We start from the raw sequence: 23,783 nt of genomic DNA on the forward strand, positions 1-23,783 counted from the left end.
CCCATGCATAGGGTGGGGCCTACCATCTACATCTTATGTTTTGATGGGGTGGATCCCACTATTTTGAATTGTAGAGCGGTCACTATTTTACACCTCATGTTTTGATGGGTGGGCCCAGCATGTGGGCCAAGAACGCTGGTGAAGTTTTTTTTTTATTGAGTCGATGTCAACGTGTAGGCCAAATTGTGCGAGTAGTCTACCCACATCGCACGTAGGCAGAGGCCATCCCGGCCCTAGCGTCCTCCTCCGATGTCTTCAAGTCATTCTCTCTTTCAAATATGCTAAAGATTAATAATCAATTCATTGATGGTATCTCTACCGTAATATGATGAATATAATTTGATCTTTACAGGTCCATTGTCTTTTAGGAAGACCAATCAAATTCGTTTTAAGTTCCTAAATACATGAGAGAGGACAAGTAGATCGATGCTAAAGAGGGAGGTGAAAAATATATAGCAGAGCTAGGAATATGAACTAATGAAAGTTTGAAGTCAGAATTAGGCATTAAACTGCATATTTTTTTATGCGAGTTTGTAATTTGCCATCGTGAAATACATGAGAGATGACAAGTAGATACTGGTTATGCGGATTTTAGAAACAAGGGTTTCAGTTTGAAAACAGTGTAAAAGAGGGTTATGATCAAGCTGCTGGTATGCTGTCCTGGCAGCTGGATTTTAAGTAAGAAAACCACTCTCCGGCATCCTGCGATTTCTAAAGCCTGGAAACATGGGAAGATCACCAGCTCTCTTGCTGTCGGAAAGAAGGGCTAGAAATCAGAAAACAATGGCTGCTCTCTTTCTTCTCTTGTCTCCCAACTACAATTTTGAGGACATCCAGGATTCTAAAGTCTGCGTATCCAAACGACCCCTAAAGAGGGAGGTGAAAAATATATAGCAGAGCTAGGAATATGAACTAATGAAAGTTGGAAGTTGGAATTAGGCATTGAACTGCATATTTTTTTATGCAAGTTTGTAATTTGCCATCGTGAACCATATTACAAAACAGTTAATGCGTACTGGTTCACAATAAAACAAGGAACGAGTGGAACCAGGTAGCAAAGGTGGAAACCCTTCATGTGCATATGTAACCATATCCTTGATTTAGAGACATCCAAATAGGGACTTAGCTTTTAAGTCTTTAGGTTGCTCCAATTAATTTCCCACTTGGCATGGAATAAGTCCCCACAGTCTCTCTCTCTCTCTCTCTCTCTCTCTCTCTCTCTCTCACACACAAAGCAAAGCAAAGCAAAATTACATAAAATTTGTGCATGTTTCATGAAAAACTTGGTTTTTACCTTGTAAGTTAATTTGTTTTGTTTTGTTTGTTCCTATATAAATATTTAGAATATGTGAGATCTATGTTAGAATATGTGAGATCTCACAGCCAGATTATGTTGAATTCACACCGTTGGATCACCACGGTGCTAGATTAGGCAGGTGGGTTAAATGTGGTAACCTAGCTAGATTAGGTAGCTAGCTTAAATTAGCAATTAGGCTAATCTTAGTAGGTAGGATTTATAGAATTATCTCTTGCCTTGGTTATGTTTATTTTTTTCTATGTTTATCTTGTATGTGCTCTATATAAGTACACCTTGAGATTCATTGTAATTCATTCAAAAATAATAGAAATTCTCTAAAATTCTTCAAAATATGCTTCCCTAATACTGTGTTCACTCTATATTCTCTTTCATTTCCTTGGGCTTAACTGATATCAATTAAGAAAGCAAAAAACTTGCAGGGTATGTATACATTTTATTTTATTTTATTTTTTAATAAATTCTTATGGTGACCTTGTCTTGCTATTACAGAGATGAGAAACCCCTTCTCTTTTTTACCTTTATCAGGACATTTTGTTTTCTCCGGCCCTTTCCTTCTCTCTATTTATTTTCCTTTATGCTCTGTTTGGTTGCCGGGTTTTTTTTGTTCCCGGGAGTTATGTGGGAGAAAAAAATACCCTGGGAGATAGGTGGGAAAAAAAGAGTCCTGGAAGTATCCTGGTAAAATAAAAATCCCATGTTTGGTTATGTGGGAGAAAAAAATACCCTGGGAGATATGGTGGGAGAAAAAAAAACCTTTGTTTGGTTGCTTGAACTGTTGGGTAGAAAAAAATTCTTCTCAAGCTTATTTTTGGTTCCTGAGTTTATTTTTGTTCCTGGGGTTATCTTGGGATGGGATGAAAAGGCAATCATTACAAAAGTGGGATTAAAAAATTCACCCCACAAGTAATCATTACAAGAGTGGGATTAAAATAAACCTAGTGCTAAAAGGCAACCAAACATGGGATGGAACCAAAATTTAACTTACTCTCCCACAAAACTCTCAGGCACAAAAAAAACCCGGCAACCAAACAGAGCATTAAGGGCCGGTCCATTTGGTTGACAATAAAATAGTGTTTTCTTGGGAAAAGAAAGTAAAATGACATCATTTTTCCGTTCCCCGGGACATTAATTTGGTTCTCATGCACTGTTCATTCTACTATCTTTGTCTACAAGAAAATTTCTAAATAATAGTACGTCTTTAACAAGAAGAAAGGGAAAGTAAACATGATTTTTACTTTTACTTTGTTTTTACTTGGAAAATGACTTCATGTTACTTTCCTTCTACTTCTATACTTAACGTGCCTCCAAACTGACCAAGTTATTAGGTGGATTGGCTATAAAGAACATAGTTGGTATTAGTTGTGTGTTAGCAAATGTTTCAGTCAAACGTTATTAGGGGGCGAATGCATACTGCAGAGGGGGTGAAAATATCATCGCCCAATTTAAAACCTTATATTCAATCTAGAACTGTCCACGACAAAACTGGGTTGAGTTGGGAGAGTGGATGAGGCACCTGATAACTTTCTAAATGACTGGGCAGACTAGTAGAAGCTTTTCATGGGCTTTGGAGGCCGGGCCAAAACCAAGTCCAGACCAGCTTATAAATATTGGTTTTCGCCTCCCTAGCAAGTCTTTTTGTAATTTTATTGCATAGATGGAGAGTACTATAAGTCGCTTTTTATAGTAAGGGTCTCTTTTTGCAGATTTCACATGATCCTTTCCGAATCTAATGGTCATAAAATGAATACCAACCTTATTTCTATGACCAGAACAATCAAGCTCCACTGATTTGCATACTTTTAGTCAAGGTTTTAAATTTCGGTTTCGGAATGCGTTTTGTTCCTCGCTGAAACTGAAATTTCAGGGACGAAATCTAACGAGATCATACAAAATAATATTTTATCTCGTATAAAATTTGGGAAAATATTATATAAAGAATAAACCCCATTTTTTTTTGGAGATTTTCGGACCGAAATTTCAGGGATAATTAAAATTTCTGTCAAAATTTTGTAATGTTTCGAGTTTAACTAATTTCGGTGGAGAAAAACTAATGCTTCTTCTCTTTGAAAAAAAAGTGCTAGTTCTGATAAAGATAGAAGGAATTTGCTGAATTGTGTGCATACCTTATACTTAAATCCATAACAAAAACCAGACTTAATTCAGTTTCTTCAAGGTCTGCAACTGCATCCATGTGATCTGCACATTCACCAATGAAATTCCTCCCTACATTCAGGCCGTCGACATGTTTTACTGCTTTTGGGTCTGTATAGCACCTTAAAAGAGAAATAATATAGACTTGATCACCTTTTCAGGATTAGCCATGAATATCCGTGACAAAAGATGTAGATTGTAAACCAGTACATGCTTAGGAATAGAGTAGTGGATGGTAGAGTATCTGCATACATTCAAACCTTATTATAATACAGTGCATAATAATCAATAGATTCCTTAGATTTTTTTTTTTTGCTATTTAACCTATTTAATACCTATAACGAAATTTACCAAAATAAAGTATTTTTAAGGATTTTTCTCATAGCTATTTAGTACTGTAATTATATCTTCTTTTAAATATAACAGAGCACCTTCTTAGAAAACAATGTTCAAAGTATATGCATCTAAATAATAATGTTGTTCACAGTACATACTTTATATAGGCACAGATGAAACATTCTCTAGACTTAGGCGTGGTAGCGGCACCGATGGAAGATGAGTAGAGGGCTAAGGGCAAAGAAGGTTGACAAATGAGATTGACTTTCAAATGGTATCGATTTGATGAAGAAGAGGAGCAACTGGCAAATGGCCAAACAACAACGATTTACCAAAGGGGTAAAGAGTGACAGTTCAGCAGTTTGATGAACAATGACACAGTGGAAATAAGAGAATCGGTAGAGTGAAGAAGTGAGTCCACGAGGGACCAACGAATGACGAACTGATGAATAAGGACGGCAACTAAACAAAGGCTTCTGTCCCTGTCTCACTCAGGACACTTCAACAGACCCACGTTGTTTGTCTCTGTTTTTCAGTCTCGTACATACGAGAATATAGTTTATGTTTTTAATATTACACCGTGTTTTCAATCCCCATACGAAGAGAATATATGCAAAAGCTATGGTTCTTGGTTGTGAACTGTAAATGTAGATTGTAAATTGTTAAAGATCTTAACAATTTGGGGAATTCTAGACTGAAGGGAGCCCTTGCAAAAAAGAGGTGAAGAACAAAGGCGGCCTTGACCGTTGAGTTCTTAGTGTCCCTCAGACCGATAGAAGACTATGTCTTTACCATTGCCTTTACTAAAGGGACCACGGTCGACCATATTCACGTGACCGCATGTACTACATGGCTAGAATAATGGACGCCATCGTGAACAATCATAGCCAAACAAAATAGATTTTTGCTGCGGAAAGCGGATAGCACCTACGATGTGGGCCCACCGCATGGACGGTCAAGATCACCCACATAAAATTATCATCGGATCGCACATGTAAACGAGGTAAATGAGTTGGATTCCATTTTTGCGACAGACAGCCCCATGTTCGAATGTCCCATTTTCCTTCGTTAGCTTTCATGAGTCCTTCGTCATCTCCTTTTGAGCCCTTTTGACTTGAAAAGGTTAGGCTGAAAAACTCTCACTGCTTAGTCCAGTGCACGTGGGGCCCACTTCTCGCCCACGCCTAAAACGATTCGGATAGCTATAAACTACAGAAGTGATGTATTCGCAACCTTTTGTTCCGTGGGCCACCTAACTTCAGTGTATTTGTGAATAATGTTTTTACACTACAAGGGGGTGGCCCGGGGAAGAAAAGGGAGTGAATATATCACTCCCCATAAACTATAGTCATGTGCTTCAACTCTGTCATATTCAAAATTGGGAATTGCTAGGGTCCATCACAAAGGGCATTTCGGTGCTGGTCAGTCTCATGTTAGACCCGCCACCTCATGAATGGACAAAATGGTGTGCACATGCAAATTTTGGAGGCAAACCATGGCATTTTGAATGCAAAACATGGCTGGACGGTTTTGGTTGGTTTTGCCAAGTGCTGGCCCATGACTTGTAAGTGCAAATGCACATGGATTGTTGAATGTTTTTTGTACATTGGCTAATAGCCTTTAGGCACTACGTTAAAAAAAAAAAACTATGTAAATTGGGCAATGGCCTTGAGTTGGTTGCTAAAACTACCCTATATGTGAACGCCCTAAGCACTAGGGCAATGGGGAAGAGTGTGTTTTTGTGTGAGAGATCCTTCTTGTAAAGGCTTTGGCCTGGAGTGAATTTAATAAAGAGAATGACAATGGAGTTGCCCGTGGAGTAGGTACTGTTTGGCCGTACCATGCTAAAAATTAGTGTCCCTTCTGTATGCTTTCATATGCTTTTGTTTGCTGATTTTCTTCTGTGCATTTGTCCCTTCTTCTTGAGAGAGAGAGAGAGAGCCTCATTGTGCATTGAGTGTGTGTTTGGCTTACTAAGTTGGCAAACTTAGTGCTATCACGGGTTGCTTTGTGTAGGAGCGATTTCACCCCGTGACAATAGGCCTAATAAGGGGGGGAGATTCTCCCTAGGCCCTGTTAGTTTTGATTCAACAAACAAGGAGATGGAGATTCAAGAAAAGAATATGTAAGTGAAGGCTTGGCTTACGTGCTCATCAAGCAAGAAGAAGCTATCTCAGATCTGACCGATCGCACCAGATCTAGATGATTCTCATCTAGGTTTCGTCGGGCGGTGGTTTCTTTCTAACACCCCCACAATGACTTGAATCGCTGGTGATCGTGGCTCCATTGAATGATTCAACTTCTCCCTCCGAACAGGAGTCAATGGTTATTCATGGTATGATTTGAATGCCACGGCAGAACACGCAATCATAACCGTCCAATTGATAGGCCTCGCTTTACATCTGTTATGGATCCCAAAAATACGTAAATCATCTCATCCTAAAAATCTAAAATCCCGCCAATCATCTCATCGTAAAATATCAGATGGACGGTCCGGATCAATCAAAGTTAGGACTCTCTGTTTATTGCAGACATGCCTAACAATATGTGATTATCTACCAAAACAGAAATAAAAATTGCCAGATCACCGAAAGGCCCACCACAAGTTGCTGCCAGCTGTTCTCTCTCTCTCTCTCTCTCTCTCTCTAAAAGGAAGGGCAATGAGTTTTTCGCCCTCTGTTGAATTATGCGCCCCACTGTTAACGTAATTTTGACGTCAAAAAGCGTCAAAGTCTGCCCAAAGTTCGCGTGGAAAAAGGGGCGCATAATCCTACAGTGGGGGCGAAAAACGGAAAAATTATCTCCCAAAAAGAAAAGCAAAAAGGTAAAGAATTAAAAACAAAAAAACAGAACCTCAAAGATACAAATCAAAACAAAACCCCTCAGTTCTCTTCCCATTTTCCCTCCCTCTCTCTTTGTTTAGATCAACTTACCAAACCATAACCAGAACCAGAATCAATGGCCCGTGAAGAGAACGTGTACATGGCAAAGCTCGCAGAGCAGGCCGAGCGCTACGAAGAGATGGTAGATTTTATGGAGAAGGTCACGGCCTCAGTAGAGGCCGAGGAACTCACTGTAGAGGAGAGGAATCTCCTCTCTGTGGCCTATAAGAACGTGATCGGAGCCCGTCGGGCCTCGTGGCGGATCATCTCTTCGATCGAGCAGAAGGAGGAGAGTCGTGGCAACGAAGACCATGTGGCCACGATCCGAGACTACCGGGCCAAGATCGAGTCCGAACTCACCTCGATCTGTGACGGAATCCTCAAACTGCTCGATTCGCGTCTCATCCCTGCTTCTTCATCTGGAGATTCTAAGGTTTTTTATTTGAAGATGAAGGGAGATTATCATAGGTATCTTGCTGAGTTTAAGATCGGTGCTGAGAGGAAAGAGGCTGCTGAGAGCACTCTCTCTGCTTACAAATCCGCACAGGTTTGTGAATTAGGGCTAGGGTTAGGGTTTGCTTTTTCTTTGATCTGATTTTGTTCTTTGGTTGCAGGACATTGCGGTTGCGGAGCTGGCTCCAACGCATCCGATCCGGCTAGGGCTGGCTCTGAACTTCTCTGTCTTTTATTACGAGATCTTGAATTCTCCAGATCGAGCTTGCACTCTCGCCAAACAGGTGAGGATAGAATCGTACCGGATCTTGAAACCCTAACTCTCTCTCGCTTTTCTCTATCTCTTCATTTTTTTTAATGTTGAGATCTTGAATTATCTAGATCGAGCATGTACTCTCGCCAAACAGGTGAGGATAGAATCGGACCGGCTCTTGAAACCCTAACTCTATTCTTTCTCTATCTCTTCATTTTTTAAAAAAAATTGTGAACGGAGTGCTCTCTGATCTGTAGATCACAATGTTTTTGTTAGGGTAGTTTGGTTGCTGATCTTGATCGTAGTAGAAAAATGAAGGAAATAAAGTAAGATTTTGGCTGGGAATTTGATTTGTGATGCTTATTTTTAATAAATGTAGATGTCTATTTCGTCATGATGATTTTTTCAATCGATCTGGTCTGATTGTCTAGGTTTTTAATTCCTCTGAAACGGATTTGAATTGTAATTTTGGCTTTGAGTTGATTTCGTCTTTTAGGGTTCATGCAGCTTGGATGAGATATGAAATGAATCTCTAGGGTTAGGGTCTCCTCTGCAGATAACAATGTTTTTGTTAGGGTAGTTTGGTAGGTGATCTTGATGGAAATAGAAAAATCGGGGAAATAAACTAAGATTTAGGCTAGAAATTTCATTCATGACGTTTATTTTTAATAAATGTAGATGTTTGGTTTCTGATGCTGTTTTTTAATTGATCTGATCTGATTGTCTTGGGCTCTTATTTCTCCAAAACAGATTTGAATTTTGATCTTAGTTTTGAGTTGATTTTGTCTTTTAGGGTTTGGTTCGGGTTGGATGAGATATGAAATGAATCTCTAGGGTCAGGGTCTGTTACTCTAGGTTTTGTTTTCTGGTACTGATACAGAGTGGCGATTGTAGTAGATCTTGAAATATTTCTAGTTTCTATTTTTCTTCAAATTTTGCTTTTTGTTTGTTTGATTAGGCATTTGATGAAGCGATTGCGGAGCTGGATACTCTAGGGGAGGAATCGTACAAGGATAGCACTCTGATAATGCAGCTTCTTCGTGATAATCTCACCTTATGGACTTCAGATATGCAGGTCTTGGATCTGCTCTGATCATCCCTATATCATACATTCGATCTGTTCTTTTGCATACTCTGAATTCATTGCTGTTTATGTTTCAGGATGATGGTGATGAGATCAAAGAAGCGCCCAAGCGTGATGATGAACAGTAGCAGAGTGATCCAGTTTCCTGTTTGGGTTTCTCTTATCCGCATGATTTGAAGAGGATGAGAGAAGATATTACCGTTCTTTCACTGTTTGTGACTTTTTACTTTTTTAGTTGTTTCAGTTCAAATTCCCAAACCAATGAAACCTATGAGGTACAGAGTTTTGTTAGTTTGTGGTTTTTATCCTTATTTCTATCTTTTCTTTTGGTTTTTTTTCTCTCCCTTTGCTAAGTCTGAAGTTATGTTTGAATTGACATGTTGGAACTCTGCCTTCTTTTTTATCAAGTTGTTGTCAACGCCTTCCTTTTTATGGGTTTAATGATGATCTGTAATTGTGAAACATTTCTGCTGCCTACATATATTCTATATTGCCCTCTTTGTTTTTTTTATATACTGCTTTCTTTCTCTTCCCTTTTAATGTTTTTGAGACCTGTTTTTTTCTTTTTTTTCTTTTTTTGCAATTTCCACTGATTTTTGTATGTAAAGGGAGTAAAAAGCTAAACCCATTTCATTTCATCAATAAATAGAGAATGAACCACTTTCAGGATTATGCAGTGGAAACAATGCATGCTGTTTAGCAAGAGAACAGAAATAGAGCTCTGTAAATACAGGAAAGAAAGAGGTGTAATTATAGAGAAGCTGTATGTGTCGTAGAGAAGCTGTATGTGTCGATGAGCTTTGCCCTAATTACTTGACATCCTTGCATCTTTACAACAAGCCTCTTCCCTAACATCTCGAATCCTACCTTGGCACATATTTACCTTAGAGGGTAAGGTATCTCAATTCCCTGGAGATGATACTTGGTGCCTTAGCCCACTTGCAATCTGCCTAAATACCTACAGGATCTACTTCTCTTAGCTGTATTATTGTTCGTTTGGTTCTTCAAACAGCATCCTCTGTAATCAACAATTCATTCTATGTGATTGCAATGCCACTTGTTCAATGATTAAGCTAATTCCAACACTTCTTCATTGCCATTCGGTATCCGCCTTACATAAAACAAGCTGTAGATGTCTCTTGCCTTCTCTATTCGCTGAGTCCATATCGCTGAGTCCTTGTCTCCTTTTGTGAAACTACAAGGTGCTGGTTTTCATTCAATCCAAATCCCAGAATAGTCGATGAGGCTTTGGGACTCCTTGTTTGCTTTCTTTGTTTTTTGAATGGTAGTACCCCATGTTGAGCTATATTGCGGCAGAAAAGAAACTCAGAAAACCTTATTTACCCAGGAACACAGAATGAAATGTAAGCCAAGTAAGATATAGGTCAGTGAAGAGGTTAGAGGTTGCCACACAGTCTTGACATACACAGAAATAACAGTTTCTAGGGAATTCTATGTTCAGTAGCCTTTGTGGCCCAAGATCCTTTTTCTGGTAATGATATCCACTTGATGGTACATTGCAATGTTTGTTTAATAGGTTATAGGATTTTATGCTAGCTTTGCAAAAGTGATCTGAGAACCCTCTTTTTGACTAGTTTCAGTAGTAATGTAGATTTGAGAAAACAGGGGTAAATTGAACTGAACTTATATTTTGAGATGTTTAATTAGCTGAAGCTTCCATTTTGGATCCCCGGGATCTTTTTCTGCAAACTGGTCTGTCATCTTTTCTCGTAAATGGACCATCGAGTGGATAACGGTGGCTCCTTCACCCCTTTGTTTATCCTAACGATTTCTGTTGGGGGGGGGGGGGGGGTGGCGGAATATCACTGCCCCATTTAATCCTTATATCCCAGAAGAATTGATAAGGTTCATGGCATCACTTGTTAGAGTTATTGTGCTTCAGAAAAGAAATCCAGAAAACCTAGTTTCCCCAGAAACAGCAGAATGGAATGTAAACAAAGGGAAAATTATAGGTCCATGAAGATGTCAGTTGTCCTCACACTGTCCCTGACAAAACGACATTGCAGACGCAGTTTCTTTCCTTTTTTTATGGGGATGATATCCGTTTGGACATTGTAATGTTTTTTTTTTTTTTTTTGTCGTAGGTAAGCTGGGGTTAGGCAGGACTCCGACCAGATATATTAAACAACAAAAACATTACAAAATAGGGGGGCCACAAGGGCATTGTAATGTTTTTTTTTTATAGGCAGACATTGTAATGTTTGTTTAGTAGATGATTAGATTATGTGTTTTTTAATGCTAGGTTGAGTAGTTTAGGGAGTAATCTATCTAACTACTATATATAAAGGCAAAATGGTGGGTTAAGTTCTTCCACCCTTTGTTGTTATTTCCACTTGTGTCCCACTGCCATAATTCTAATTGTATCACACATGTAAGGGCATTTGTGTCATCTGCTGTTATTTCCCCATGTATCCCACCTTTTTGATTCACACGTCAGCATTACTCTTTTACCATTAACCCATTTGCTGATATCTAACATCTGTCTCTATGAGAAATTATTTGAGGGTAAAATCGTAATCTACATACGAAAAGTACCGACACGGGTACTTGTCTATGACAATTACGGCAAAAAACTACATAGAAGAGGTAAAGACATATGACAATGACGAAAAAACTACTTTATATTACTCATGCAGGACACTTGCAAAATATTGATGGATTCCGGGTACCTGAAGAGGAACAACAATTATGGAAGCCCCTATTGATTGGAGGGCTAGGATCGGGCTAGGATCAACCTATGGAAATGGTTTTACGGGCACAACTGATTGATGCTGTGTTCCATCACATGGACTGTTTAGATCAACCTATAACCCTCTATAGATCGGAGGGTTTGGATCAAGCTATGAAAATTATTTTTGGGGCACAACCTATGTAGTAAGTGGCCCTTCCAAAAGAAATTTCTTTTCTTTTTGTCTGGGATTTACACCTCAGCATTACTCTTTTACCATTAACCCCTTTGCTCTCTATGAGAAATTATTTCAGGGTAAAATCGTAATCTACATACGAAAAGTACTGACACAGGGTACGAGCCATACCGTACATTTTAATAAAGTGAGGAGTGCGATCATCAAAATACGGTGAGTAGTGCCATTATAAAATATGGTAGTGAGAACATTAGCACTATATATAATTTCAAACCGTCGTTGTTACTTGGATGTTCCCACGCAGGTCGGGTTCAACCTGAATTTGGGTTGGGTCGGGTTAAGCTTTTTCGCAAATCGGTTGGGTTGGGTTAGGAAAAATCAACCTCAATAGGAAATCGGGTTGGGTCGGGTTGAGCTGTCGGGCAACCTGACCCGACCCAAAACCCGAATTTGGGTTCCATATGAAGAAGTTCTGTATATGTGTGTTTTTTTTTTCAACATTGAAATAGTTTTCACAGTCCACAATGGACGGTTTGGATAATCCTATGGTGCGGGCCATACCGTACTTGAATAAAGTTAAGAGTGTGATCATCAAAATATAGTAGTGCGGATAATATTTCCCTTTGTTAATTGTTAGTCCCTGTTTGGTTTGGATTTTGAGAACCGATTGTGAGTGAACAACTGATTATTGGTGACTCACTCTTGGTTCTCAAAATCCAAAACAACCCGGCTTGAGTTGAGGTGGTCAACAATTGGTACTATATCAAATCAGGTCAGCCCGACCCAACCCAACCCGAATTGGGTCGGGTTGACACCCAAGTTGCACCCCTAACGATGACAAAAAAGCTATTTTTCCTTATTCACTATGTGCGGGTCAAATTACAGAAATGTTGATATTACGAATGTAGGACACCTGTAAAAATATTGACGAATTCTGGGCACCTTAAGAGGAACAACAATCATGGAAACCTCTATAGATTGGAGGGCTAGGATCAGCCTATGGAAATGATTTTACGGGCACAACTTATTGTTGTTGTGTTCCATAACATGGACGGTTTAGATCAACGTATGATGTGGCCTATACAATTTTAAATGGATAGCACGTGCATTTTTACTAGTGTGGAATAACATCCAAACCCGTCTCGCATTTCCAAAAACATCCAAAACCATCTCAATCCTATAGAATAAACTTACACCCTGTAAATAATCTGTTAAAATTTCGTATCCCTGCCCTTCCTCAGTATGTTTAGCCTTCTGTAAAAAATGAAAGGAAAAGACTATCCATCTTAGCCGGTTCTGTTTTGATGTTTTGCACGCAAAGCACCATTGTGTCTTGTGCATCGTGCCCACGCTATCCACAAAATTCCCTAGCAAATCCCTTTAACAAGATGGTTGTCTGGATACTCCAACTTGTAAATTTTTGGCCTCTTTGGATATCCCTTGAACCTAATTTCATTATTTCAATATCTAAAGGGAAATGTTATCAGCACTATTGTATTTTGATGAGGGCACTCCTCACTTTATTAAAAGTACGGTATGGCCCGCACCATAGGATGATCCAAACCGTCCATTAGATGGGCCACAGCCTAAATAGGTTGTGCCCCAAAAACCATTTCTATAGATTGATCCTAACCCACTGATCTGAATGTTAGAGTGTTGATCCATCCAAGTCTTGTGTAGGACTCCAAGAAAAACTAAATTGTTGATTTTTGTACCCCTCTATCTTATGCATGATGTTCTAAAATATGAACGGTTTTGATTTTGCTTACATGCCCTCTCCCATGCCTCCTCGTGGGACTACATCATAAAAGTGGATTTTTGTATGGTAGCTCTCTAATCTTATATGCCTACCTTAGTTAAAGGGCTTCCAAAGTAAGCCTCAGTGTCCCATTTGCGAATAAGCTTACCTAAAAATAATCTTCTTTGCAAGTTGAGCACATTGCTTGTTTGTGCATGAGTCACGTTCGTGGAAGTTGAGTTGTATTCTTATCCTGAAGATTTGAAATTTCTTTTAAAAACATAAGAAAACATGTGGCTAGTGGATTGAAGGACAGATTGTGGGGGAATGCATATTCCATGGTAGAGAAGGAAACAAGAAAGCAAAGACAAATTTATAGAAATATTTGGAAAGAACAACGTATTCCTTTCCTTGTCATCGTACTTATCCTCATTTCATAATGAAAGACTGATCTGACTCAAAAGAAGGAAAGCATGCCTCCTGATTAGTCAGCTACAAGAACGTCCACCCTGTCTGAGGGTTGCAAGTTTTCTAAATTAGGGTTTTTTTTTTTTGGGTTGGTAACTGAATTAGGCTGTCCCCAAACAAAACAGAAAACTTCGACATTGTTAGGCGACTCAATGATCAACTCACCCAACTCAATGGATGACTCGTCCGATGCAACATGACCATTTTTACAGTATCAATACTAGGGGTGCAACTTGGGCCAGGCTCAACCATATTTCGGCACATGGTGGGTTGGCATTTCCTCAGGTTGGATTGGGTTAGGGTTAGAAAATGCCAACCCAATTTAATTTGAAGTTGGGCTATGATAAAGGTCCTGTCAACCCGAACCGGCCAGCCCAATTTAATTTCAGGTTGGGCTGGGATAAAGGCCCTGCCGCCCCGGCGACCCAACCCGACCCAAGTTCGACCTGTCCACTTATTTTATCATAATTTTCAAAATCTGAGGGTTATGCTTTTTCTTTTTTGGGGGTCCCAGGCCAACTGTACACAATCCAACCGGATTGGGTGAGGATTGAGAGATTTAGGCCATGTCTCTCAGCTAAGAATTTTTTTTCATGATAAATTAGTGTCTCCAAGTGGTGAGAGAGGGGTAGTAGTGGTGGGAGGAGAGAGATGTGGAGAGGGCACCATTGAGATGAGGGTGAGACATGGCTAAAAATCAGGAAAAAGTGGATCCCTTTTTGTTTCTTGATTTTTAGCCACTGCTCAGCACTTGGAGACACCACTTCCCTAATTTTTATCCACTTCACCTACCCTACCCCTCTCTCACCACTTGGAGACACTAGTTTATCATGGAAAAAAAAAATCATGGTAGCCAAACATGTACTTAGAGGCTATTTGTAATTTGCTCCTTGAGCCAAGCCTCAGGTTGGGTCGGGCTAGTTTTGAGGGGATGCAAACTTGGGGTGGGCTAGGGTTAGCCTCAACCTGGCCCCAGTTGCACCACTAATCAATAGGACATATTTTTTCCCAGGTTGGAGAGATTCTTATGCAATCAGGAGACGTTTGGATAGAATTTTGTTTTCGAATACTTATCTTACATGCTTTCCGCGTAGTGATTTAATGGTGTTGCATTTCACATAGAATTCATGACACTCACCTAAACAACCTAAAATCCACTTCAAGAACCTTTGTTTGGTTGCATTTAACATAAAATTCATGAAACTCACCTAAGCTTTCAATGGATTTGAAACTCTCACCAAATACACAATTAATGCATCCAAATGCTCCTTCATGAAGACTAAACGGAAAAAAATAAAGAGGTAGGAAAACCAATTAACTCAATTCATGTTTCGTATCCATATTTTCCTTGATAACATATGAGAAGGGTGAAGTAGAAGTGGGGTAACTTCTTCAATGAAACCAAAGCATTACAAAAATTCTTCCACATCCTAACCCTACAATTTGTTACCTTCAAATGGATGGTTAGAAAATAAGAAAACAAATACGTATATTCATAGGGAAACTTTCAAAAATCAAAGGGGAATCAATTTGGCGAACGGGCGATCAATAGGACACCTAACATATAAATGGTTTGGATCATTGAACAAGTGACACCCTTTTGTAATTTTCCGCGCATTCCATCGAAAAATAAGCACATGCATCATATAACAATTCAAAGATTGTATATATGAAAATTTTAGACATGGGTCGTTTCAATCCACTTGTTTAGATCCTTGGAAAATTCATTCCTAAAGAACTAATTTTATAGAGCATCAATGGCTGATACTAGTTAGCCGATGATTGAGCGGTGGCTACCCATTGGTCAGCGGTCCTTTTTGTAGATTTCTGCCCATATATTTCACTGATCATCTGTGAGAGATATTATCGAACAGTTAAGAAATATCGGCATGTGCATCGATTCTGGTCAGAGGAATGCTGATGCCACTCACCCAAGTTTCATTCTTGTCCTGGTCCGTTCAATATACATGTGGTACGTGGATCCGCATTCTTACAGATAAACTGTATTAGGATAATTCATGGCGACGTTCAAGAAAGATATTGCCTAGAGTTCAAATTCAAAGAATCATACATAGAACTCCCCTGCAATACATATACCTGCCTAGAGAAAAATCTATGGCATTGTTCAATAAAGATATTGACATAAAGTCAGAATCAAATAATCATACAGAATATTCCAGTCTCTAAGAAGAACAATGGAAGCATTTATTTCCTGATAATTCTCTTATACATACCGGGTTCTGGTTCTAGCATACTCTCAATGTTAGTCTGTGAATCCTGTTTAGTTAGATGATAACTGATTTAAGGCGTTTATCTTTACTCCAATGGCATTTTTTCCAACTGGTTTCTGTATTTTAATCAGTAAACCAACAGGAGTGTAAATTAGTGAACACACAACGCAACTAGTGAGTGAAATGTTTTGTTAAGAGTTGCATTGTTTAGGTAGAGTAAAAGTGTGTAGGAAGTTCAATGGTACTTCAGTCATTTAAGAAATTTTCTTAGGGTAGGTTTGTCCATTACATTGGTCAGAGAATTTCCTTAATTTTCCTAAGGAATGCTTGCCTAACTATTTGTTACACATATGAGGGGCATGCTTTGGTCTAGAAAGCAGTAGTTGGACTTGTAAGCTGGATAAGGTTGTCTCCTTTATTAATACATTTCTGTACTGAGGTTTCTGTATATATCTTTGCCTGTTTGTTTGAATTCTGAATTTCTGACCTTGAATTCAAAATACAAATATAGGTGGTTTATTTTCTTAAGTAAGCTTTTAGAGACTAATCAAGACAGTCTCTAACCCAAAAAGTAATTGCCAGTTATGCTCTGTAATCCTCCTCTTAAAAGCTCTCATCAGAAGGTTTTGTTGTATGAAATATAATATGTGGTCAACTTGGATGTTCTAGAGACCACATACAAACTTGATACCAGTCCTTAATTTTCAGGGAATGTAATGTTAATGTTTTTAAACAGCACCAAATTTGCAAGTTTGTGCCATTTGGGCCTCTTTAGTTCAGTTTACATATACTTTTGCAATCTAAAAAGTCACAAACTGCAATTTGGGTCTATACTAAACACCCCAAAGTTTCATCTCAAGGTTTCAGTGTATCAAATGCTTTATTTTGGAGTTAGAAGTTCCCTGCTAGGATAACGCAGCTGTTCTTTAAACAGCGAACGACTGCCATCCATGGTGTTCCCCTTCTATTTTTGGTTACTTATGTGAAATAATAAATAGTCCTTAATAGTATAAAAATTTCAAAGCACAATATTCACTGTAAACAACTATGATCTGAACAGAGAATGAGAGAAAGGAGGCGTCATCACCACGTGGGAGTTAAAAACATTAAAATAAAAAAAAGAGAGACAAGGGGTGTTTTCCCCTGGTCATTATTATTGCATGCCAAAGATAGCACAAGTGTCAGTGCGATCATTTCTCAAGTTAAAATTTCAGTTTTCCCATCATTTTCTAGAGCTTGGTTGTTTCTTCTATCTATAAAATCATAGAATATGTTCTTGGGTGAGTAGGACTAGAATTTGTTCTCTCTACCCTTATAATCAAGTGACCAAACCTTGAGTTACAGTTTCACTCCACAAGCTATTTTATTTCTAAATTTTTTAAGTTTTTTTTTGTACAACCATCTGTTGGTGTTAGTATACAGTGTACTTCAAAATCAGCACCAAACTTTTGCTGATAGATACAAGAAATAAGTTTAAAATCATAGTATTGATCTATTTACTCAGCTGAATGAAGCATGAATGACCAACTACAACATTTTTTTTTTGAAAAATGACTTTTATTGATAAGATAAGGCATTACAACAAGGGGGACAAGATTTCACACCAAGAGAATGTAAATACAAACAAGCCTTGATTCCAGTGATCCATCAGGATCAATTGATGACCCCTAAGCTCCCCGTACGGGATGGATGATATGACCAACTACAACATGAAACATCCCAAATCTTACGTGGAGGTATACTGGATGTCAACATCAGAAAGAGAACACATTATAAGTCTCTTCAAGCCCATTCACCCAGTGCTACAATAAACACCTATGTAACCTCCTCTAAAATATGTAATTGATTACATAGGACAAGATTCTTCCTCCTGTGGTCAACAAGTCAGCATTCAAATTTCCCTCCATCATATATGGATGAATTAAATCTGCTAATCATAAGTGGGATCAAGTATCATTTCAATCAGGTCTGCTAGCCTCCAAGCAAATCAAAGATTGTCTGGGGACTAGTGTCAATTTCAAACTCGAGTGCTTCTACGCAGACATGCTTAGCGATATCATTCAGTTGATCTTTGTAATAACATCTATTCTAGTCCCAATTATCACGTGCCTCATAACCAGGTGCGGTGGCAGGCCTGAGGCTTGCTGCTTGAGCGAATCTAGGGGCTGCTCTAGTGATAGGGGCAACATCATGACTGGGCACAGGTTCTGAGGCCTAGTGTCAATTTCAAACTTGAGTGCTTCTACTTAGACATGTTTAGCGATATCATTCAGTTGATCTATGTAATAACATCTATTCTGGTCCCAATTATCACGTGCCTCATAACCAGGTGCGGTGGTAGGACTGAGGCTTGCTGCTTGAGCGATTCTAGGGGCCGCTCTAGTGATAGGGGCAACATCATGACTGGGCACAGGTTCAAAGGGATTATCCATTTCCTGATGCCAATGACAACTAATAACACTTAATGTCTAGGTAACAGTCTTAGACTTGGGCTAAATAGATGATGGCCATAGGTAAGGGTTTAGATTTTAGAACAGATTGAGATAAGTACAGGGATGGGATATTAAGACCACTATGACAAGGTTTAAACGACTGAAATATATGAAAGGGAAGTGATATACCCGCCCCTTTTGATTACGTGGGACACCCAGCAGCAGTGTATCAATGACGGCAGAGGGGCTGATGTACTTCACGTTAGAAGGATTCAATGGTGCTGATTGCCTCGTACACTGGCCCTGGGCGTCCAAATTAATCAAAAGGGGCGGATATATCACTTCCCTATCTGAAAAGATAAGTAAAAATTGGGTAAACAGGTAGCAGATATGGGACAAAATTTTGGGTTTGGGTTTAGGTTTAGGTTAATGGGTACAGGCCTTATTGATGATATTTAAGAACGTTACAACAGATCTGTAAATTATCTATAACAAGATAATTTTGGACTGGTTGAGGTGCAAAGACTACTGTAACATGCCTGAAATTACCTGTAGTAGATGATTTAGTTCTGGTTTAGGTTTAGGTTTAGGTATGGGATGGTAAGTGCAGGGTTTTAAGGTAAAGGAGGGATGTGCAAGGACGTTAGGATAAAAGAAAGAGTCTAGGGTGGCTTACAGTCAAAGACAATGGGTTGTAAGGACTTAGAAAATACTTGAATGCTAGTGGTCAAAGGGTTTCAAAGGGTTTTACGTAGCGTGGATGTCTGGTTATAGGTTTGAAGGGATGGACAGTCCCTAAAGATGAACTGTTAACGTTGATTTTATTACAGGCAGGTGATTAAGGGACTGATTTTATTTTATGAAGAACAAGACAAGGTGATAGCTGATTTCAGGTGATCAGCAGGTAGGGGAATACTTGAAATCAGTCAAAGACAATGGGTTGTAAGGACTTATAAAATACTTGAATGCTACTGGTCAAAGGGTTTCGAAGGGTTTTACATAGCGTGGATGTCTGGTTACAGGTTTTAAGGGATGGACAGTCCCTAAAGATGAACTGTTAAGGTTGATTTTATTACAGGCAGGTGATTAAGGGACTGATTTTATTTTATGAAGAACAAGACAAGGTGATAGCTGATTTCAGGTGATCAGTCAAAGACAATGGGTTGTAAGGACTTAGAAAATACTTGAATGCTACTGGTCAAAGGGTTTCAAAGGGTTTTACATAGCGTGGATGTCTGGTTAGAGGTTTTAAGGGATGGACAGTCCCTAAAGATGAACTGTTAAGGTTGATTTTATTACAGGCAGGTGATTAAGGGACTGATTTTATTTTATGAAGAACAAGACAAGGTGATAGCTGATTTCAGGTGATCAGCAGGTAGGGGAATACTTGAAATCAGTCAAAGACAATGGGTTGTAAGGACTTACAAAATACTTGAATGCTACTGGTCAAAGGGTTTCGAAGGGTTTTACATAGCATGGATGTCTGCTTACAGGTGTTAAGGGATGGACAGTCCCTAAAGATGAGCTGTTAAGGTTGATTTTATTACAGGTAGGTGATTAAGGGACTGATTTTATTTATGAAGAACAAGATAGGGTGAAAGCTGATTTCAGGTGATCAGCAGGTAGGGGAAGGATGTCTTGAACCTGTGAGGTTCATGGTTTCCTAGGAATGATTATTGAGGACTGTTACAGGTTATAGATGATAACAGGTGCTAAGGATATTGATAGGTGCCAAAGTTGGTTACATGTGTGAATGGGTAATTGAAAGGTGTCAAGAATATGTGATCGATGTAGATGGTTGTAATGTTGTTACAATCAATGTGATTTAACTGGTAAATATTTAGGTGAAGGTTTTAGAGTAGAGGGCAAGGTAATGGATGGGTTTAGGTAGGGTCTTTGGGCCCGGTGATGAGGTTTGAAGGAAGTTGTAGTTTTTTGTTTTGTTTTTTTAATGATTGTTCTTAAATTGTAGGTGATCAAAAGAAAGTAAAGAAAGCATAGGAGATGAAGAAGAGAAGAGAAGAAGATAGGAAGCAATAAGAAAGAAAATCCCAAACCTAGATCCTTCTCCTGAGCAATGCTAGTACCAAGATTAGGAGAATAGCTCAAACTCATATTTTCTTTCATTGTAAACCCAACGAAAATCCTAGGGGGGAGTTCAGGAAACTTAAAACAGAAATGGAGACTAATCCTACTTAGGAAACATGTTGCAACAGTAGGAAACCGACTCTTTTAGTAACTTAGACGCATTGCAAAAGAAAACAAACACTTTTAGTAACTTAAACTTGTTGCATAAGGAAATTAACTCTTTTAATAGCATAAATTCCTCATAGAATAGGATGGTAGGCCATTATGCCTTTTAAGTGTCATAACGTGACCACTAAGTATTTTGTCATGCATATGTCATAGGGCCTTAAATTAATAGGGACAATAATGATAACAGCACCCAAGGCATATTATGAATATCATTTAAAATGATATTAGCACCCATTTAGAGAACTTGTCAAAAATAAGCTCCTCCACCTTCATTCTCATGCCAAATTAATACTGATTTCTTTGTACTGCACCCTTCAGTGATGCTGGTATCTTTAGATCTATGGGCGCTGATTCTTATCATATAACATGTTGATTGTTATTATCAGTAGCTCTTAATGATTACATTTGGAAACATCACGGCTATTCATAACAATTATTTATTAGTTGGTATGATTGAATGGATGAAGCAAATTTGAATTCATGTACAGGAAATCCACTAGTCTAAAGTGCAATGGATGGTTTATATTAATAGAAGGATTGGCACCTTGATGTGGCTCTTCACCACTTGGACTGAGAAAGAACCCTATTTTTGCAGTTACTGTGATGCACTTGGAGCTTATCGGGACAAACGAATCAAAGTCCTCGCTAGAAAAATACTAATTCCGATAATCTAACAAGACATTTACTATACATCGACGCTAGACCTTAGCTCAACATAGCGCAAGACAATGTGGAGCTAATTCAGTTGGTCTGTTTAGGTTTATTGGGTTTATTGAACGTACTTGCGATACATGGATTTATCCAAGCTAACATTACAAGTTGTCGTTTTTTTTCAAAATATCAAGTTTAAACCATCATGGATTCATCCTCCCAAACCCTGTTTTTGTTGCAAAATTGACTCCCAACAGATGAAGATCACAGTACACAGCTAAAAATTATATAAACAAATAAAAAGAAAAAAAATTCCAATGCAAGTAAAAGACTTAAAAAAAAATACATATATGAGAATTAAATGCATCAATATTTTTCAACAGTCAAGAAAAATTAAACAAACTCAAAGAGATTGCAAACAGAGAGAATTACTTCAAATCACTCTAAATATCTCCACAATATGTAGAAACACAACTAAAGAAGAAGAAAAAAAAATCAGGTGTTCCAAGTTTCATGATACATTTACAAAAAACCATTAGACATTCTAGGGTTAGATTCTTTTAATCAGTGATGAATACAATACCTACCTATATACAAAAATACACTCAAAAATATCTAGCTACCAAAATCCCTTAACAAAGATCCCTTACCTAACCCTCAAAGGCCTCTCCACCTAGGGCTTGGAACCTGCAATCTCGGCGACGGAGGCAGTGGCGGAAACCCTAACCCTAACCCTAATTGTGACGTCGGCGAGAACAGAAAACTCGGCGAAAGCAACGGATAAGGCGATCTCGGAGACGAAAGGCGTCCGAAACCCACCGGCGATGACATGGCAACCGCCGGTGCCGGAAAATTCCCGGCGTTCCACTCCGGCAACGGCGAGAAGCCGGAATTCCGGCGAGATTCCATGTCGGAGGTCTGGAGGTATCTCATGTAGGCCGAGATGGGGGACTCGGCCAACGCATTAACGGTTGGGAAGGGTGGGAGAGGGGAGAAAGGCGATCTGGGCCGTGCGTATGAAAATCCACGGTTAGGATTGCTTGGATCGTTTGATGGAGGGGTTGTAGGGGGGTTGGTGCTAACGTGCACGAGGGGTGGAGGGCGGATTTTTTGGAGGCGGGAGTTTTGGGGTTTTGGGGTGTGAATTGGGGGAGGGTTAGGGTTTGAGAATAAGTGATGGGAAGGAGAGCCTGTGAGTTTTTGAACTACGTTTCGGAAATCGTTTTTGTTTATGTTGTAAACTGGAGGCTGTGGTTGTTGATTGCTAGGGTTTTGGTGAGAAGGTGTTTCTCTTTGATTGTTGGGGTTTTGAGGGGGGTGTTCAAATGGGTTTTTTGTGGTGGGTTTGGAGATTTTATGGGAGGTTTTATTGAGTTGTTTGAGGTAGTGATCTTTCTTGCTGTTGTTGGTGGTGATTTCTGCAGAAGAATGACAGCCTTTCTCCATTAGTACTGTATTCCTCTGTTGTTGTTGTTGTTTTTTTTTTTTTTTTTTTAAAGGGAAGATGGGTTTGTTAGTGTGATGAGAGGGGGGCCCTGTTCTTCTTTTTTTCTGGGTCTGAAATGTACGGGTTTCTTTTTGTTACAGTGGAGTAGGTGGGTTTTGTTTGTCTTTCTATAGAGAGAGAGAACATGTGGATTGGAGGAGAAATTAAATGATGATGTGTGGTTTTTTGTACTGTTGTAGGATGTGTATGAGAGTTTTATATTGTAAAGAGATGGAGATGGGGATAAGCTTTCTTTGACTTGGAAACATTGTGGGGCTGGATTAGGTACAATCCAAAAGGTTATGATTTGTATTTTAATGGGGTTTATTGTATTTTCATGATTTGGGTAGACTTGGAAGGTAATATGAGAGCTATTGAAGATTTGCAAGCAACAATGCTGATGAGCCCAGATAAATATAAAAGGACCCACTGATCCTTCTTACCCTCAAGTCCCAAACCCAAATCCCTTCTTTTTTAGACAGGATGAATCAATTTCAGACTCAATGGCCCTCCTCTATTGCTCAAATAATTTGTTAGGCCAACTTATCCTCAGTCAAGGATTATGCTAATGAGAATGAGCTTAGGCTCTGTTCACTTGCGTTCTCTGGAAAGCAAATCCATGGAAAACAGCCTATTTTTTCCTTGACAAGACAGAATTCTAGTGTTCACTTGCTTTCCAGTGAAAATAGAATTACACATGTGGAATTTCTGCAATAAGTCAAAAAATGACATGGAAAAGCCCATTTTCCCCCCCTTTCAGGGATTTCATATCCGACCAAAAACACACGGATTCCGTTTCCTTGGGAAACTAGTGCAAAAAGAAGGGCAAGCAGTTTCCCTGGAAACCTTTTCCTGCGCAAGTGAACAGTCCAGAAACAGTCCAGGGAAACCTTTTCCTGCACAGATTCCCTGGATTTCTTTTCCTAATGCCACGTCAGATTCCCGGGAAACATTTTCTTTTCCTTTCCCGGAAAAACAAGTGAACAGAGCCTTAGTATTCTGTTACAACGCACTAGAATTGACCTCAAGCTGACAGTTAGAATATCTGTTTGTTGGACACCTCCATCACAATGCTGGGTGAAGCTTAATTTTGATTGGACAACAAAAAGCAATTCAAATGAAGCTTACTTTTTATTGGACAACTAAAAGCAATTCCAAC

At 39.0% G+C, this 23,783-nt stretch overlaps 2 protein-coding genes across 5 annotated transcripts; one reads left to right on the forward strand and one right to left on the reverse strand.

The window, feature by feature from the left end:
- The first annotated feature begins 6,639 nt into the window (after positions 1–6,639).
- LOC143848314 (14-3-3-like protein) lies at positions 6,640–8,988 on the forward strand. The gene is made up of 4 exons (XM_077357222.1): positions 6,640–7,234; positions 7,302–7,424; positions 8,352–8,468; positions 8,555–8,988. The coding sequence occupies exons 1-4, from the start codon at positions 6,764–6,766 to the stop codon at positions 8,603–8,605; spliced, it is 762 nt and encodes a 253-aa protein (XP_077213337.1). The 5' UTR covers positions 6,640–6,763; the 3' UTR covers positions 8,606–8,988.
- Positions 8,989–15,190: 6,202 nt separating this feature from the next.
- LOC143848583 (VQ motif-containing protein 9-like) lies at positions 15,191–22,803 on the reverse strand. 4 transcript variants are annotated; one of them, XR_013235423.1, is made up of 3 exons: positions 21,789–22,803; positions 15,500–15,557; positions 15,191–15,419 (listed from the first exon to the last, which is right to left on the reverse strand). XR_013235423.1 is itself a non-coding variant. In XM_077357547.1 (2 exons), exon 1 carries the CDS (start codon positions 22,582–22,584, stop codon positions 21,796–21,798), a length of 789 nt encoding a protein of 262 aa, XP_077213662.1. In that variant the 5' UTR covers positions 22,585–22,803; the 3' UTR covers positions 15,191–15,419; positions 21,789–21,795. The 4 variants fall into 4 exon arrangements, 1 of the variants encoding a protein (XP_077213662.1); XR_013235422.1 differs by having other exon boundaries at positions 15,500–15,569; XR_013235421.1 differs by having other exon boundaries at positions 15,500–15,612.
- Positions 22,804–23,783: the final 980 nt, after the last annotated feature.

This window comes from Tasmannia lanceolata, unplaced genomic scaffold (assembly GCF_043159265.1).
Source record: "Tasmannia lanceolata isolate RefF3 unplaced genomic scaffold, GAP_Taslan_0.1 ptg000016l, whole genome shotgun sequence".
In the NCBI taxonomy this organism is placed as follows: Eukaryota; Viridiplantae; Streptophyta; class Magnoliopsida; order Canellales; family Winteraceae; genus Tasmannia; species Tasmannia lanceolata.